The following is a 15317-nucleotide window of genomic DNA, read 5'->3' on the forward strand; positions in this document are numbered from 1 at the left end:
AATAGATCATTATGTATTTAAACTCTTTCTGATGTTGTTGTTGGGCCATAAACCACCATAATAACATTGGACATTAGGGACCAATGTGCCCCCCCCCACAGTGCCTTGAGGACAAAAGCAGGTGTCTCTACTTTGTGTGGGCACGGGTATATATTAACCTATCATCAGAGGTGGAAAAAGTACTAAAATATCATACTCAAGTAAAAGTACTAATACTTGGATGAAATATTACTCAAGCACAAGTAAAATTACCCATCAGAAAAATTACTCAAGTAAAAGTAATAAGTAGCTCATTTAAAATGTATCTTAAGTAAAAGTTACTTACAGGGTTCGTGCGGGTGCTGGAAATCCTTGAAAATGCTTGAATTTTGACGTTGTGTTTTCAAGGTTTGAAAAGTGCTTATATTTTGGATGAAATGCTTGAAAATGCTTGAAATTGTAACTATTTCTTTCGCAACAAATACCTATCTAACTGAATTGTGTGTTTATTAAATGGAGAAATAAAATGTTGGAGAGCCCGAAAATGAAACCTGCTCGCTTATGTGTGACTGCGATCTGCCAGTCTATTTCCATGTGTGACTCCGCCCCCATGAAACCACTACTGCACCATGCCGGGAGGTTGTCGTTTCAATGAACGTTGGCTGGAAGATGAAAAATACAAATTATGGATTAAACGGGAACAAACCCCACGAGTCGCCTCCTGTAAAGTCTGCAAAAAAGATGTGCAGCTTTTCACAATGGGCGAGTCTGCGCTCTCGAGTCACATGAAGGGTAAGTCATAGACTCTTTAAGTAAGCCAACTGAAGTAGCCTAGTACACGTTAACGTTAGCGGCTATTTGTTTACGCTAGTAACTGCTAGCTAGGAATTCAAAGGCTAAGTTACTGAGTGACTGAGAGTATGGTGTGATAATGTAATGTTAGTGTTGCAGTGTTTCCCGCAGCACTATCTTGGCACTTATCTCGCCAAACTCATGCTACCGCCTCGCCAACGTTCCAAAAAAAAAAAGAAAGAAAAAAAAAAAAGTTTTAATTCATTGCCAGGCCCAGACCTTATAACAGCATTAATACCTCTACGGCTGATAATTGCGACACCCTCTGGTTGTTTATATTACTACGCCGTGGCAGAGGAGTAATTCCCTCCCGGCAGTCATCCGCGTAAAACTGGTTCCGGCCGACAACTGGTGGTGGTGTAAGGTGCTGGAAAAAGTTTTGAAATGGATCTTGAAAGTGCTTGAAAAGTGCTTGATTTTGACTTTGGAAAAGGTGTACGAACCCTGTACTTGGTAAAAAAAAAAAACTGTTGCCAACCTCGCCAAGATAGTGCTGCGGGAAACACTGACTTAAATGAAATACTTAGTTTTTTTTAGCAATTTATTTTCCCAAGCCACTCAGAGCCGCAGCATAAGGATGAAAGAGCCGCGGGTTGCCGACCCCTGTGCTAGACAAAATTAGCAATGCCACGAAACAGGTTGTTTTGCTAATTGGCTATTAGTCATGAAAACTTTGTTTGAAGTACCGATGCACTAAATACTTACCAAAACATGCTTCCGCAGATTAGATGTGCAGTTATTGAATCCTGCCTGTTCAGTCACCTTGGCAGACACATCTGGCATTGCATGATGATACTGTTGGCCCTCTTGAATTTAAATGAAAAGCAGTCTTTCAAATGTGGCCAAGGATTTTCGTGGTTTTGGGCAGCAGAATTCGATGTTTCAGCTAGCATTTCTAGTGAAACGTTCTCTGAACCGTCGTCGCTCTCCTGATCCACCTCCATCTCGTTCCCAATCTCCTACAGAAAGACTTGGCGCCTGGTAGCCTAGATCTACATGCTGATCACGTCACTCGCTGTAGTGCTTCCGGGCCCCGTTTTTTGTCTTCCTTTCGGTTTTCCAAAGTTTTTTTTTAACTCAGTAACGGATGGGATTTGTAATGTAACAAAATACAATACTTCACTCAAAACGTAATCAAGTAAAATTTAAAATACCGATTTTAAAAACTACTTGAAAAATACAAAATACACACAAAACCTACTCAATACAGTAACTTGAGTAAATGTATTTTGTTATTTCCACCTCTGCCTATCATAGAGTAACAGCATGAATTAAACTTGTTTATATTTTCTTATTTACGTCTTAAAATATAAATTGATTGAAGAAAGTCCAGATTAACAGCTGTTAATCTCTGAGCGCAGTGTTCTCTGGATGTGAGGCAACAATCTTTTTTTGCCTCTGTTATTATAAACGGCCCGGTTTTGGATGTGATCAACCATGAAACGGCCGTTATTGATCATCAGCAGCTTATCGTTGATAACACATCTAAAACCTTAAGTTTTATTTATTATTTACCTACTTTATACTTTTTATCTACTTTATTTAAAGCATACCTTCTTTAAAATTAAAATATGTTTTAAAGCACATTTCAGTCACATGGATTTAATGTGGATTTTGAAAACAACTCAGTTTGCAGGATATGAGATTTTTTTGGGAGGCGTTCAATATGAGCGACATGCCAATCAACGTTTTTTTTCTACAGATGAAAAAATTACTACAATTGTGTTCAGATTACACATAAATACATTCATTCTGTGGGTAAAAAAGGAATTACTTTAGGATTAGGATTAATTGGGTAATACCAACCTACTGAGCCTGCTAGTAGGTAGGAGTAAGAGTCTGAAGCCATTCTATTGGACTGATAACCGCTAATAACGGACATTTAATGGGATGATAACATCCAAAGTGTGTGTGATCACAGGTCAGGTCACACTTTATTATCTCCGTGTGTTCCCGGCCCAGTTTTAAATGGAACTATAATAACTATCTCGGAACTTTACAACTATTTTCTCGTAATCTTATGACTTTATTCTCAAAATAGAAAAAAAGAAATATCTAGCCTGGCCCTAAAACTCCTTTTTTATATCTAATTTTGTTAAATTATGGTTTTCCTTGTTTTGTTTTTTTTTACAGATTTTACATTTTTTTATTTTCTTAGTTACTTAGACTCAGACTAGATCAAACTTTCTTAGCTGAGTTTCTAACTGAAATATGTTTGACTTGTAGTTGGAGGGTTTTTGTTAATAAACTCTTATTTTAGAAGAAAGTTGTGGTGAATTTATTGCATAGATATGCAGAATTATCCACTTCTTTTTAGCTGGATTCCCTTGATTTCATTTGTTGTTTTAACACAGAAGGGAGTGAGTTCATAAAATCATGTGAGCTGGACCCAGCAGCTGGGCCACAATCCAGCCACAAATTCCACTCAGCTTTGTTTTTGTTTTTCTTATTTTTTGTATCTGAAGTCCTCACTGAGCATCTCTGGACGTCATGTTTAGATTGTTTTAAATAAAACTGATTAGATCTGAGATTAATATGAGAAGAGATTCTCATTGGTCTAGATTTAACGTCTTAATCTCTTAATATGCTTATTTTCTGTTTTTAGAAATGGTGTAAGGTTTCATCGGGTGAAAGCAATGTTTTTTTTTGTTTGGATGAATGTTAACAGTAAGGAGACATAATATTAACTGCCTGAAAACTGTATTCCTTTTAAATAACTGATAGAATAAATAAGCTAAATAGTGTCCAAAAAGCAACGCCCCCCTGGCCGCTGTTGCGTAACTTCTGCCTCAGCTGCAGGATTTAAGCCAAACTCAAATCTGACTCCTTCTCCTCCGTCTGCCGTCCTGCAGCTGTTACACATTTCCTCCAGTGTTTCAGGTTTTCCTCCCGTGTTTCAGGCTTTCCTCCAGTGTTTCAGTGTGATTCTCTGCAGAAATGGCCACAGCTGGTAAGGTAGGTGATCTGTTCATCATGGCAACACTAGTGCAATCGTTTGTAGTCTTTGAATTTGTAGTTAAACTTAGTTTTGCATTAAAAAAACACGGGGTCTTTGTTTTTTAAGTCAACAAATCTTCCACTTAAAAAAAAAATGATAATATTTTGAAATCTGTTTTTCTTCTGCTTTTATAGGGCAAGTTACTGTTTTTGATCCCTTGCATTCCCCTTACAAATACACCCCCCCCCCCCCCCCCCCCCCCCCCTCCATCCCTCAGTAAGGTCTAGAAGCCCAAGATCTATATCCAGCATTCAGCAGATCCTGCTACATGGCTGTACATCAGATTTTGGCATTCGACCAATTAGATGAACCCTTGAAAGATAGATTATCTACTGGAAATTAAGTTGAAAAAAAGTTAAGTCAAGAAAAAAAGGTTAAAAAAAAACTAACTGAAAGGTTGAAAAGTTAATAAGTTGATAATTTCTTCTAGAAGCACTTTTGTTATTTTTCTTAATATATTCGGTCAAGTTGGCGTTTCTTGTTATTAAATTGACACTAATTTTTGCCATCAAATATTTTTTTAAATAATAATAATAAGATCTGGTCCTGGATTGATTTAACAGTATTGGCTTGAAATCTTGTTTTTCAAAGTATTTAACTATTGCCCTATAAACGGTTAATGAGAAACTAAATTATTTAACTTCATCTGAGGTTTGAGGCATTTTAAATTATCCTGACAGTTTTATGCATCTGTTGATATTAGCCATCATGAAGCGTCCAGAGTGGAGGTGAGTGGATCGATACTATCGATACCAACGCTGGTACTGATATTGAACAATATTCGTTTAAGAAAATCAATACTTTTAATTCTCTCCCGCGCTCATTAACTGCAGCAGATTCATCAATCTCCTGTGTGCACAATTACAGCTCTTTGCTGCTCCCCCCTCCCGTCTCGTGCCTGGCTCAGACCCCCGCCACTCAGTTCTCTCTCCACTCTAGACACAAACAACCACGCTGCTCTGATGCCGGATAGAGAGAGAGACCATCGAAGCAGAAAATACCATGAATTAAAACAACAGAAACTATGGAAGCCTGTTTCCGCCACATGAAAGTACAAAAAAATGCCAAATAGAAAAACAGAATTTAGATTTTAAGTCGTAATTATGTCAACTGCAAAAACCTTATGACTTTGAAAGTTGAAATTATGACTCATGACTTTTTTCGTTTGGCATTTTTTTACTTTCAGAGAGCTGTATGGTTTGTAAAAAGCTGGTTAAATGCAGTTTAAAAAGCACATGAATAACCATGAGCAAGAAAACGTCAAGCTGCAGAAACGGAGAGAGGAGATGAAACTTGACTCATTGCCCACAGAGACCCTCAGACTGAACTGGTTGTCAGAGGCATTTCAGACCTCCAGAGAATATCCAGGTAGATAAGAGTGATCACCTTCAGCACTTCATTAAAGGTATAATGGAGGATTTTCACGGATTTTTGAAAAGACCCGCCCTCTCAACTTTAAAAAAAAATGCACAGACATAACACTTTACCTGCTCGACAGGGAACGCTTATTAAAGTCGTAGGGAAGCCATATTTAAAGGTCAAATCATTCTGGCTTAAACATCTATATAAATGTACACTTTATCAGATGATATTGTCCCAAAATTTAGAACATTTCTATATAAAAAAAAAAATGTCTTAAAATTGTTATCTTCTGCAGGCCAGTTAGTTCTACGTCAGCCTGAACACCTAGATTCAGCCAATCATATATCAACGGTCATCTTTAAATCAAATATTTTCGGTCATAGCATCTTGATTCATATGTCGCAGCTAATATACGCAACGGTTGAAATCAGAATCCTTTCCTTTCCCATTGAGTTGCGTCCCAGTGTTCACGGGGATGGACGTCTGTGTCTTCGGCAGGCGTAGAGCTAACAGAACTGCGAGGCAAGGGCTCAAACATGTACGGCTGGAAGCCTTCTACACCAAACCAAGCTTCTGCCGCCCTGGCGTCCTCTTCCACAACATCTTCGTCCCCGCTTTCCTCCTCTAAATAAAAAATGGATGACGGAGGAGACTCATCCACGACCTCCGACACTAAACTCTCCTCCTCTTGCATGTTTCCGCTGTCCATAGCGTTCCTTGACAGCGTCGTTTCTAAGGCACCAATTTAGTGCTACTTGGTCCAAATGGAATTTCCCATTGGGAACCTGCTAGCACTAAGTTGCTAACTGGTTAGCAAGATGCTTCCGACAAACGAGCCACAATCAAACTTGCTTGTGAACCCCTTTGATAACCCTTAGCCTCCTTGATAAACGACCAATCAAATTAAATTTATTCACTCGTGAAAAGTCGTGCACCATTCGGCAGAATTGGGAAATGCAATGGTTGGAACTGCCGTTTTGCTACGACTTTAAACGCGTGTGAGGGCATGCACGAGCCCATTTCTCCTCGTGCACGCTCTGTTTAAAAGTTGCTGTTTGCATCACTCATACAAGCTCACTTTCAAAAAGAAGATTTGCAATTTTTCCACTATGTCAGACTCACTGCCGATATTATTACAGTTTATTTTGATGATCCACCCTGATCCACTATATCATGAACTTTCAAAGTACTTAACTTTCGGCAAGACTCAAGGTGGTGGGCCCGTGTTTACATCAACAACAGCTGGTGTAAAAATGCAAGATTGGTTGCCAGCTTCTGCTCTCCAGACATCGAGTTTCTGACCGTTAACTGCAGGCCGTTCTATCTGCCCAGAGAGTTCAGTGTGGTTAGCATCACCGCTGTTTATGTTCCCCCCAGCGCTAACACTAAAGAGGCCATGAAGAATCTATACCAGGCTATCTCTGAGCTTCAATCTGCACACAGAGGGTGTTTTCATCATTGCTGGGATTTAATCAGGCTTACCTGTAGACTGTTCTCCCTCATTTCTACCAACATGTGGACTTTGTAACTCGGGCTGATAACACTTTAGATCTGGTTTACTCTTACATCAAAGATGCATTCGGAGCAGCCCTCCACCCCCACCTTGTGTCCTCAGATCATCTCTCAGTCATGCTAATCCCTACACATAATCCCCAGCTGATCAGGGCTAAACCGACAGTTAAAGAGATCCGAGTGTGGTCTGAGGGGGCCATGGAAACACTCCAAGACTGTTTGAATGCTCTGACTGGAACATCTTCAAGGCTGCAGCAACATATGACAACTTATAAAATATTGATGAGTATGCCATGACTGTCAGCCTACATCTACAAATGTATTGAGGACGTCAGCATTAAAAAGAATATCACCACCCAGGCCAACCAACCACCCGGATAAATGGAGAGGTTCAGAAATCGCTAAAACAACAGAACTCAACTCAACCCTAACGGGACCTGATAACATACCTGGGCAGGTGTATAAGGAGTGTGCAGATCACCTGGCTGGTTTCCTTACAGACATTTTTAACACCTCACTGGACCGATCCGTAGTGCCAGCATGCTTCAAGTCTGCCTCCATTATTCCAGTCCCAAAGAAGCCTCAGGTCACCTCACTCAATGATTACCGGCCTGTTGCACTGACTCCAGTCATGATGAAGCGCTTCCAAAGGCTGGTTAAAGAACACATCGTCTCCAGTCTGCTGCTCTCCACCTGAGCCTGGCACACCTGGAGGAGAAGAACACCCACGTGCGGATGCTGTTCCTGGACTTCAGTTCAGCTTTCAGCACCATCATCCCACAGCATCTGATGGGCAAACTGGAACAGCTGGGCTTCAATACACCCCTCTGCTATTGGCAGCTAGACTTCCTCACAAACAGACCTCAGTCAGTCCGGGTCGGACAGAACGCCTCTGATGTCATCAGTCTAAGCAAAGGCTGCCCTCAGGGCTGCGTCCTGAGCCCCCTGCCGTTCACCCTGATGACATGTGACTGTGTTCCCAGGTTCACCACCAATCACATGGTGAAGTTTGCAGACGACACCACGGCACCACATTCATCACAGACACCCTCACCTGGACTGGAAACACCACCTCACTGGTCAGAAGGGCCCAGAAGTGCCCTCTTCCCTCCATAAAAAAAAAAACAGAGCTGAATGTTGGAATCCGTTAAACATAAACCAGTCTGTTTACATTTGATCACCCTGTTTACTTTTTATCACTGCTGCGCTTTAAAAATGGAAATGTCTTGGGAGCTGTACTAACCCAAATTCCTTTTTGTATACACTCTGTGTGCACAAAATGACAAAGTCTAAGCCTAAGGAATAGAAAACCGGACCATAAAATCCGGTTTGAATATTAAAAGACGTCAAAAGGCTATTTGTGAGTCAGAAATCATCTTCTTTGCAGAGTTTTACTAAATGATTATGATAGAATGGGTTGTGTTTGCCATATAAAACATGGACTTCGATCTCTTGTTTGTTTTTCACTGAAATAGTTTGGCTCTTCCTTGAAAGCCATTCTAAACACAACATCCTGAGAGATGTCGGAAATTTGACCTGAAAGCTTTTCAGTTCATGTTTGTCACAAGTTGAGGTCCTCTGAGGTTTCAGTAAATTGTTCAAACACCTTCCTGAGTTACAATTTAAGAGCAGAAACAGCAATTCCCCCCCATGTCTTCACTCATTTAGGTCATCAAGTGCAAGGCGGCGGTGGCCTGGGAGCCCAACAAGCCTCTGGTCATCGAGGAGATCGAGGTTGATCCGCCTCAGGCTAATGAGGTTCGCATCAAGGTGAGATTACCGCCGTCGAGACACAAACATGATCACAGCCAGACGCCTGAAGTCAGAGGTTTGTGGAGAGAACTCCAATTTTGGTTAAAAGCTAAAGAGAAAACAACCCAACAAGTTGATTTTAATTAGTGGAACTATAATATCGAATAAATTATTCTTTGACTGCTCGTTGAGGTCGGGGATTAACACCCTGCAGAAAGACTGTCCCATTAAAACCTAAAGTAATCATTTATTGATCAATGGATGTTCAGCAGATACATAAATAATGCTAATTCACAACTTTATGGTAAGAAAATATGCAAAGAAACTCCAAGTGCAAGAGAGCTGCAAACTAATGCCGCTTATCCAAAGACCTCCAGACCACTAGGGGGAGACCATCATGGTATCATGTGGGACCAGATCCTTAGTAAAGACATTAATGGGATAATAAAAGAAATAATAAAAAAATAAGGTTTAAAGGAAAACGTACCTTCTCTTTCTTTCCTCCAGATCTCCCCTGGACGGCATCACGTTTATGTTTTTGCTAAAGTTCTTGTCTATAGACATACTGTAGGCCGGGGATTTCACACTAGTTCCAGAACGGGCCGGGTGGCTGCAGGTTTACTTTCCAACCAATCAATAGCAAACCAGACTACAGTCATCTCATCAAGTTATCATGTTAAGACTAGACTCACTTGATGAGATGACTGGAGTCTGGTTTTGTTATTGATTGGTTGGAAAGAAAACCTTTTGCTACCCGACCCATTCTGGAACCAGTTTGACATCTGCTGTATGCTGTGTCTGAACATCCGCCCTAACCTCTAATCCAGGGTTAACCCTGGATTAGAGGTTAGGGCGGATCAGCGGGGTCCGAATAAAGAAAATCATCAACCGGTAAAGGTCCGGACACATTTTTAATTGTAATCTGTTACTTTAAACAGCATTTATCACTGAAATAAAATAAGGTGTTTATGCATCCATGTGATACATTTTAAAATAAAATAATATAAAACAAAAATGTTTTTCCATTTTAAAATCTAAATTGTTTTTGATGTAGAGAACAACAATCGTTCAGTTTGGTATATAGACAATTCCCTTATTCACATTTTTTATAAAACACCTGAACTGAGCGTTTGTTCTTTTCTTTCTTTTTTCTGTCTTAATGAGAGCAGTGGGCTTTAGGCTGCCCTGCAAGGCTTTAAACCTGGGTTTAAATGGAGACATTTTGAGCCTGGATCCATATTTATTTTATTCTCATGGTCTTCTCCTTCTTTCCCATCGCCCGGCTTGCCACAGGTTTGCCTGCTGTGTCTAAAAGTAGCAACAGCAGCAACCCAGACTGACAGCTCATTGGCTCATTTGGATCACGTGCAGCCTGGAGCCGAACGCTCCCCAGGGCTTTACCGTATTAACAGGAGAAGCGGCGCAAATGAAGTTGGATACTGTTGTCGGACAACGTGCAGTAATTTATAAATGTTTTAAATCAGGTTGGGTCCAGATTAGACAGCAGGGGGGTCTGGATCCGGACTGCGGTCCACTAATCCCTGACCTCTGATCTCCCTCCATCCCTATGGTCATCGCTGCCCCTACATAGTTAGCATGGCTATCTCTGCCCCTAAATAGTTAGCAAGGCTATCATTGCCCCTACAGAGTTAGCATGGCTATCACTGCCCCTACAGAGTTAGCATGGCTATCACTGCCCCTACTTAGTTAGCATGGCTATCTCTGCCCCTAAATAGTTAGCAAGGCTATCATTGCCCCTACAGAGTTAGCATGGCTATCACTGCCCCTACAGAGTTAGCATGGCTAGCGCTGCCCCTACATAGTTGGGGACTAATTTTCCACTGGGATCAGCTTCATAATTATTTATTTATTTTAGTCAGGCTACTTGTAAGCACACAGCCCGCCAATTGTTTGTCAATATTATTGCCATTACTGTTAATATGTAGTAGAAATTTAACACATTCGGTAATAAAATGTCACATGGGAAGATATGGGGTGATGGTCATTTAAGAAGGGGGATGACACCCACCCTAACCCCCCCTTAACTTGAGCACTGGGTGTAACCACTATATGGTGATTAGGGCGGACATTCAGACACAGCTATTTATTTGTAGTAACGCCTTCTGTTCTGGTGCAATGGGAGATAATGATCAAAGTCTCCCCCTAGTGGTCTGGAGTTCTTCTATTATGCTGCCTTAGTTTGCAGCTTTTCTTATATTTTCTCTCTTTTTTGCTACTTTTCCTGTGCATTGGTTTTATGTCTTAGTATCATTTTTGTGTTTGCTAGTTTCCTTGAAGTTTGAATTAGCTATGATGCAATAATGTGATGTATTTACACAGCCATCATGTTTATCTCTGTGTGAACGGCCCACATGGATTCACTCGTGATTTTCCAAGAAAGGATAAACAGCCAGTCGGTCAGATGTTCTGAAATCAACACATAAAGCCAAATATGCAGTTTGGACAGAGAGTTGCTTTGCTCATTAAATGTCAAGTGAGGCTTTGTCCAGATGAAATGTTAAGTTTTAGTTTGAAGCTTCAGGATCAGTGCTGTTCCCTGTTTGCAGATTGTGGCAACAGGCGTGTGCCACACCGACCTCTACCACCTGTTTGAGGGGATGCACAAAGAAGGTTTCCCAGTGGTTCTTGGACATGAGGGAGCCGGCATAGTGGAGAGCGTTGGGCCCGGTGTCACTGAATTTCAGCCAGGTGAGTGAAAACAGCCTCATCAGGCTGTAGATGTACAACATGTCTGAATGAAGGACGAGACTTCTAAGAAACTTCCTCTAGACGGACCAGAGAAACAATAAATGTATTGAATTTATAAAGTGCTTTTCTATTCATACTAAATTCATGAACAGAACAAGAGGCACCTAGTGTCGAGATGCCTTGCTCAGGGGCACATGGATACGGAGTGGGAGGACCTGGAATCAAAGCAGCAGTTTTTTTTTAGATTACAAAGCGACTAGTTTTTTGGTCATAATGCCAAGTTTGGTCACTAGAACTATAGAACGTAGATCAGACAGCTGCAGTTGATCCAGGCGCTGCTGCCTGCGTCCTCACTAGAACTATAGAAAGTAGATCAGACAGCTGATCCTAGAACGCTGCTGCCTGCGTCTTCACTAGAACTATAGAAAGTAGATCAGACAGCTGATCCAGATGCTGCTGCCTGCGTCCTCACTAGAACTATAGAAAGTAGAGAACATCTGCCCAGTTCTCAAGTTCTTCCACTGGCTCCCCGTATCTCAGAGAACAGACTTTAAAGTCTTGGCTCTAGTCTATAAACTGAATGGCTTTGCTCCAAATTATGACTATAACACAGACTAGTTGTCAGTGGATCAACAGCCAGTCCTACTAAAAAAGGTCTGCTGATTAAATCTATTTTGCAGAACCAACCAGGGAGAAGCGGGAAACGTGCTACATAGATAACTTGCCTTGACTTGCCTTCCTCAAAGCTTCTCTAAAATGACCTCTTTCATGTCTAGGAGACAAAGTCATCCCCCTGTTCATCTCCCAGTGCCGAGAGTGTCGCTTTTGTAAAAGCCCAAAGACTAACCAGTGTGTCAAAGGATGGTAAATCTGATTCATAGTTGTTCAGTCAGTTAATCAGATCAATTATTGTTTCGCAGTGTGAAGTCGGATAATCCGCTTTTTGTCCAGGGCTGCTGACCGCTATGATGTGATGGCTTTGGAGGAAACCAGGCTTAGCTGTAAGGGGAAAAAGCTGCTGCAGTTTTTGGGGACCAGCACCTTTTCCGAGTACACCGTCCTTAACCAGATAGCTGTGGCTAAGATCGACCCGGCTGCACCTCTGGATAAAGTCTGTCTCCTTGGTTGTGGGGTCTGCACCGGCTTTGGAGCAGCAGTTAACACCGCTAAGGTGATAACTGGAGTGCCAAGTGAAAGACACCAGAAGTTAGAGCCGTCTGTAATGTGGTACTGTGTAGACCCACCCAGCTGATGAATGTTGTCTTCCAGGTTGAACTGGGCTCCACCTGTGCTGTGTTTGGTCTCGGAGCCGTGGGTCTGGCTGCGGTCATGGGCTGCAAGTTTGCGGGAGCCAAAAGGATCATCGCCGTCGACATCAAACCCGAGAAGTTTGAGAAAGCCAAAGTGTTCGGTGCCACTGAGTATGTGAACCCCAAAGATCACAGCAGACCCATCAGCCAGGTGCTAGCTGAGATGACTGGTGGAGGGGTGGACTTCTCCCTGGAGTGTGTCGGAAATGTTGGAGTGATGGTGAGGACAATGGCCGTGAAGTTAGGACGCTGAGGCATTTCTTGCAAGAAATAAGGTTTAAATTTATTTAACGTCCTCAGATGGAGAGCAAGGCTCTGACTGAGGCATCCTCAGTACATACATTCATACCTTACAATTTCCCAACACACACGCTCCCCCCAGGGGAACCAACCCACCCCCTGCATAAAGAACTCTCTCACACTTTAACATTGAAACAAAACAACTTGAGTTGATCAAGGCCGTTCCCTGTTAGGTTAATCTATCTTCCACTGACCAGATAGATTGCTTAATAACAGCAATCCCCCCCTTCATGCCATGAAGGAGGCTGTGTGACTCATTCTTATCTCTCATGACCTTCGTTTGGAGCCTGTGAGGCTAAGAACAGACGTACCTCAACATTTAATACTCCACATGGCTTTGAACACTAAAGTCTCTAAGAAAGAAAGTTGTCTGACTTTTTTGTCTCCTCTGTGCAGCGAAGCGCCCTGGAGTCGTGTGTGAAAGGTTGGGGTGTCAGCGTTCTGGTTGGCTGGACAGATTTAGATGATTTTGCTGCCCGACCCATTCAGCTTATCGCGGGCCGTACATGGAAGGGCACCCTGTTTGGAGGTGAGACCAGAGCATTCAAATCTAGTCAAACATCATCTTTATGTTACTTTTTTACAGTTAAACTATGTTTTTAAGGTTCCTCTGACTTCAAGTAAGCTTGGGATCCGAATCCCTAAGGGTGTCCAGGTTTCAACTATCTGATTCAAACAGTTCCCTTAGATCAGGGGTGGGCAATTCCAGTTCCTCTTTGTAGTCATCCTTGGTTCAACACACCTGAATCCAATGACTGAGTTACCTCCTCAATATGCAGTCAGTTCCTCGAGAGTCCTCTCAATCATCTAATTACATGATTCAGGTGTGTTGAACCAAAGGCACATCTAAAAGTTGCAGGATACTGGCCCTCAGGAAGTGAGGTGAAAAGGAAACTGGCAAATTGAGAACCATTTTGAGAGCCATAAGTTTATTCAACCATTGTCACTCATTCCAGGCAATAAAAAGTTCTACTGGATTCACTTTGTTTTAGTCTTTTTCCTGCTTCACAAAGGAAGGCAGCAGCTTGACATGAAGCCATGATGGCAACTATTTTACATTATTTTGGTATCGGTATCGGCCGATACTGCACAGCCAGGTATCGGTATCAGAGTCAAAAAATGGCATCGGCGCAACACTACCTTAAATTTCCTTTAGTCATATACAAAAAAAAATTATTTAAAGTCATATCACCACACGCCTAAAAAAAACCCACCAAGACGTAAGTAATTAAATAGTAATTGCCAAGCCAATTCACAATGCAAATCCAAGAGATGAATAAAACATTTGGAAATAATATGCTGTATAATACGCAGCCAATGTTTAAAAACATTTGCAGAAACGTTAAAACCTGCATAGCTAGTATGTTCATAGGGTTGATTGTCAGTAGGATTGTAGTGTTTCAATACGTCAGTTTGGTTTGTTTTGGTTTGATGAGGCCTTTAAGATGTAATTTACTATAGATGTCAAAGGGACTAAATGGGAAATAAAATTACAAGGAATTTTAATACATTTTTAGAGAAAAATCTATAGTTGCACCGAAACATGCAAGATATTTCAGCCTTTTTAATGATAATTTATTTCCATAATCTAAGGGGCTATAGGATGAGGAAGGGGGGGTGATGACTAACAGAACTAATCAGTACTTTTTTATGTGCCGTATTTTGTGTCAGGGTTTAAGAGTAAAGATGGCGTCCCGGAGATGGTTAAGGCCTACCTTGACAGGAAGGTGAAGCTGGATGAGTTCATCACTCACAACATGGCTCTGGGTGAGGTCAACGATGCCATCGAGCTGATGAAGCACGGCCAGTGGTACGTTTCTGAAGGTTTCTAACAAAAACAAGCAATATTTCTCTTAAAATAAGCAGAATTAAAAACTTAACAAATTGGTATTTTCTTCTGTCTTTGTCCTTTTTCTCCACAGCATCCGGACGGTCCTGAAAGTTTCATCAGAATGAGTTAACAAAGCTGCTTTCAAACTGTTAAAATAAATCAGATCTAAAGGATTTTATCCTTTGTTGGCAGCATGCAGCTAAAGGATCATCAATCCTGGCTGATGGTTATATCTGCCTGTCTGATCATTAACACTTTGGAGCAAATAAAATCAGTTAAACTGACTGTTTCTCTTTGTGTTGGAGACAAAGGGTGGGGTGGGGTCTACTTTTATTAGATCACTGCATCACTTAATGGAATGGAAATTTTCATTTCGCTTCTAAGCTGCTGCTCATTCACTGTCTGAGATCTGGACAATACGAAATTTCGTTTGCACACACTGTGTCTACAAAACAACAATAAAATTTGTATAATGCTACGTTCAGACCGCTAGCAGCAGAAGCAGCAAAACGCGCAAGCTGCTTCATTTTTGCTTCAGTAAAGCACATTCAAATGAAACTTACTCTGAATTAAAAACACTTATCATTGTTTGAACTGTATGTAATAATTTCATATTTAAAGCACTCAGAAGTTTAAATTCTCAATATGACCAGACTTTTCCTTTAAAGAGGCAATAAGCAGTTGATGATACTGCCACCTGTGGCCAGAACAA

At 41.3% G+C, this 15317-nt stretch overlaps 1 protein-coding gene across 1 annotated transcript; it reads left to right on the top strand.

Annotated features, from left to right (window-relative positions):
* The first annotated feature begins 3653 nt into the window (after positions 1 to 3653).
* LOC119776336 (alcohol dehydrogenase 1-like) lies at positions 3654 to 14889 on the top strand. Its single transcript, XM_038274703.1, has 9 exons — positions 3654 to 3786; positions 8372 to 8473; positions 11023 to 11164; positions 11941 to 12028; positions 12116 to 12335; positions 12434 to 12694; positions 13171 to 13303; positions 14446 to 14584; positions 14697 to 14889. The coding sequence occupies exons 1-9, from the start codon at positions 3769 to 3771 to the stop codon at positions 14728 to 14730; spliced, it is 1137 nt and encodes a 378-aa protein (XP_038130631.1). The 5' UTR covers positions 3654 to 3768; the 3' UTR covers positions 14731 to 14889.
* The last annotated feature ends 428 nt before the right edge of the window (positions 14890 to 15317 follow it).

This window comes from Cyprinodon tularosa, unplaced genomic scaffold (genome assembly GCF_016077235.1).
Source record: "Cyprinodon tularosa strain WSP-4 unplaced genomic scaffold, ASM1607723v1 ctg925, whole genome shotgun sequence".
Taxonomy (NCBI): domain Eukaryota; kingdom Metazoa; phylum Chordata; class Actinopteri; order Cyprinodontiformes; family Cyprinodontidae; genus Cyprinodon; species Cyprinodon tularosa.

Excerpts from the sequence above, each read along its gene's own strand:
- LOC119776336 (XM_038274703.1), top strand. Across the intron at positions 13,304-14,445 it reads GAAGGGCACCCTGTTTGGAG|GGTTTAAGAGTAAAGATGGC; the intron begins GTGAGACCAGAG and ends ATTTTGTGTCAG. Across the intron at positions 14,585-14,696 it reads CTGATGAAGCACGGCCAGTG|CATCCGGACGGTCCTGAAAG; the intron begins GTACGTTTCTGA and ends TTTTCTCCACAG.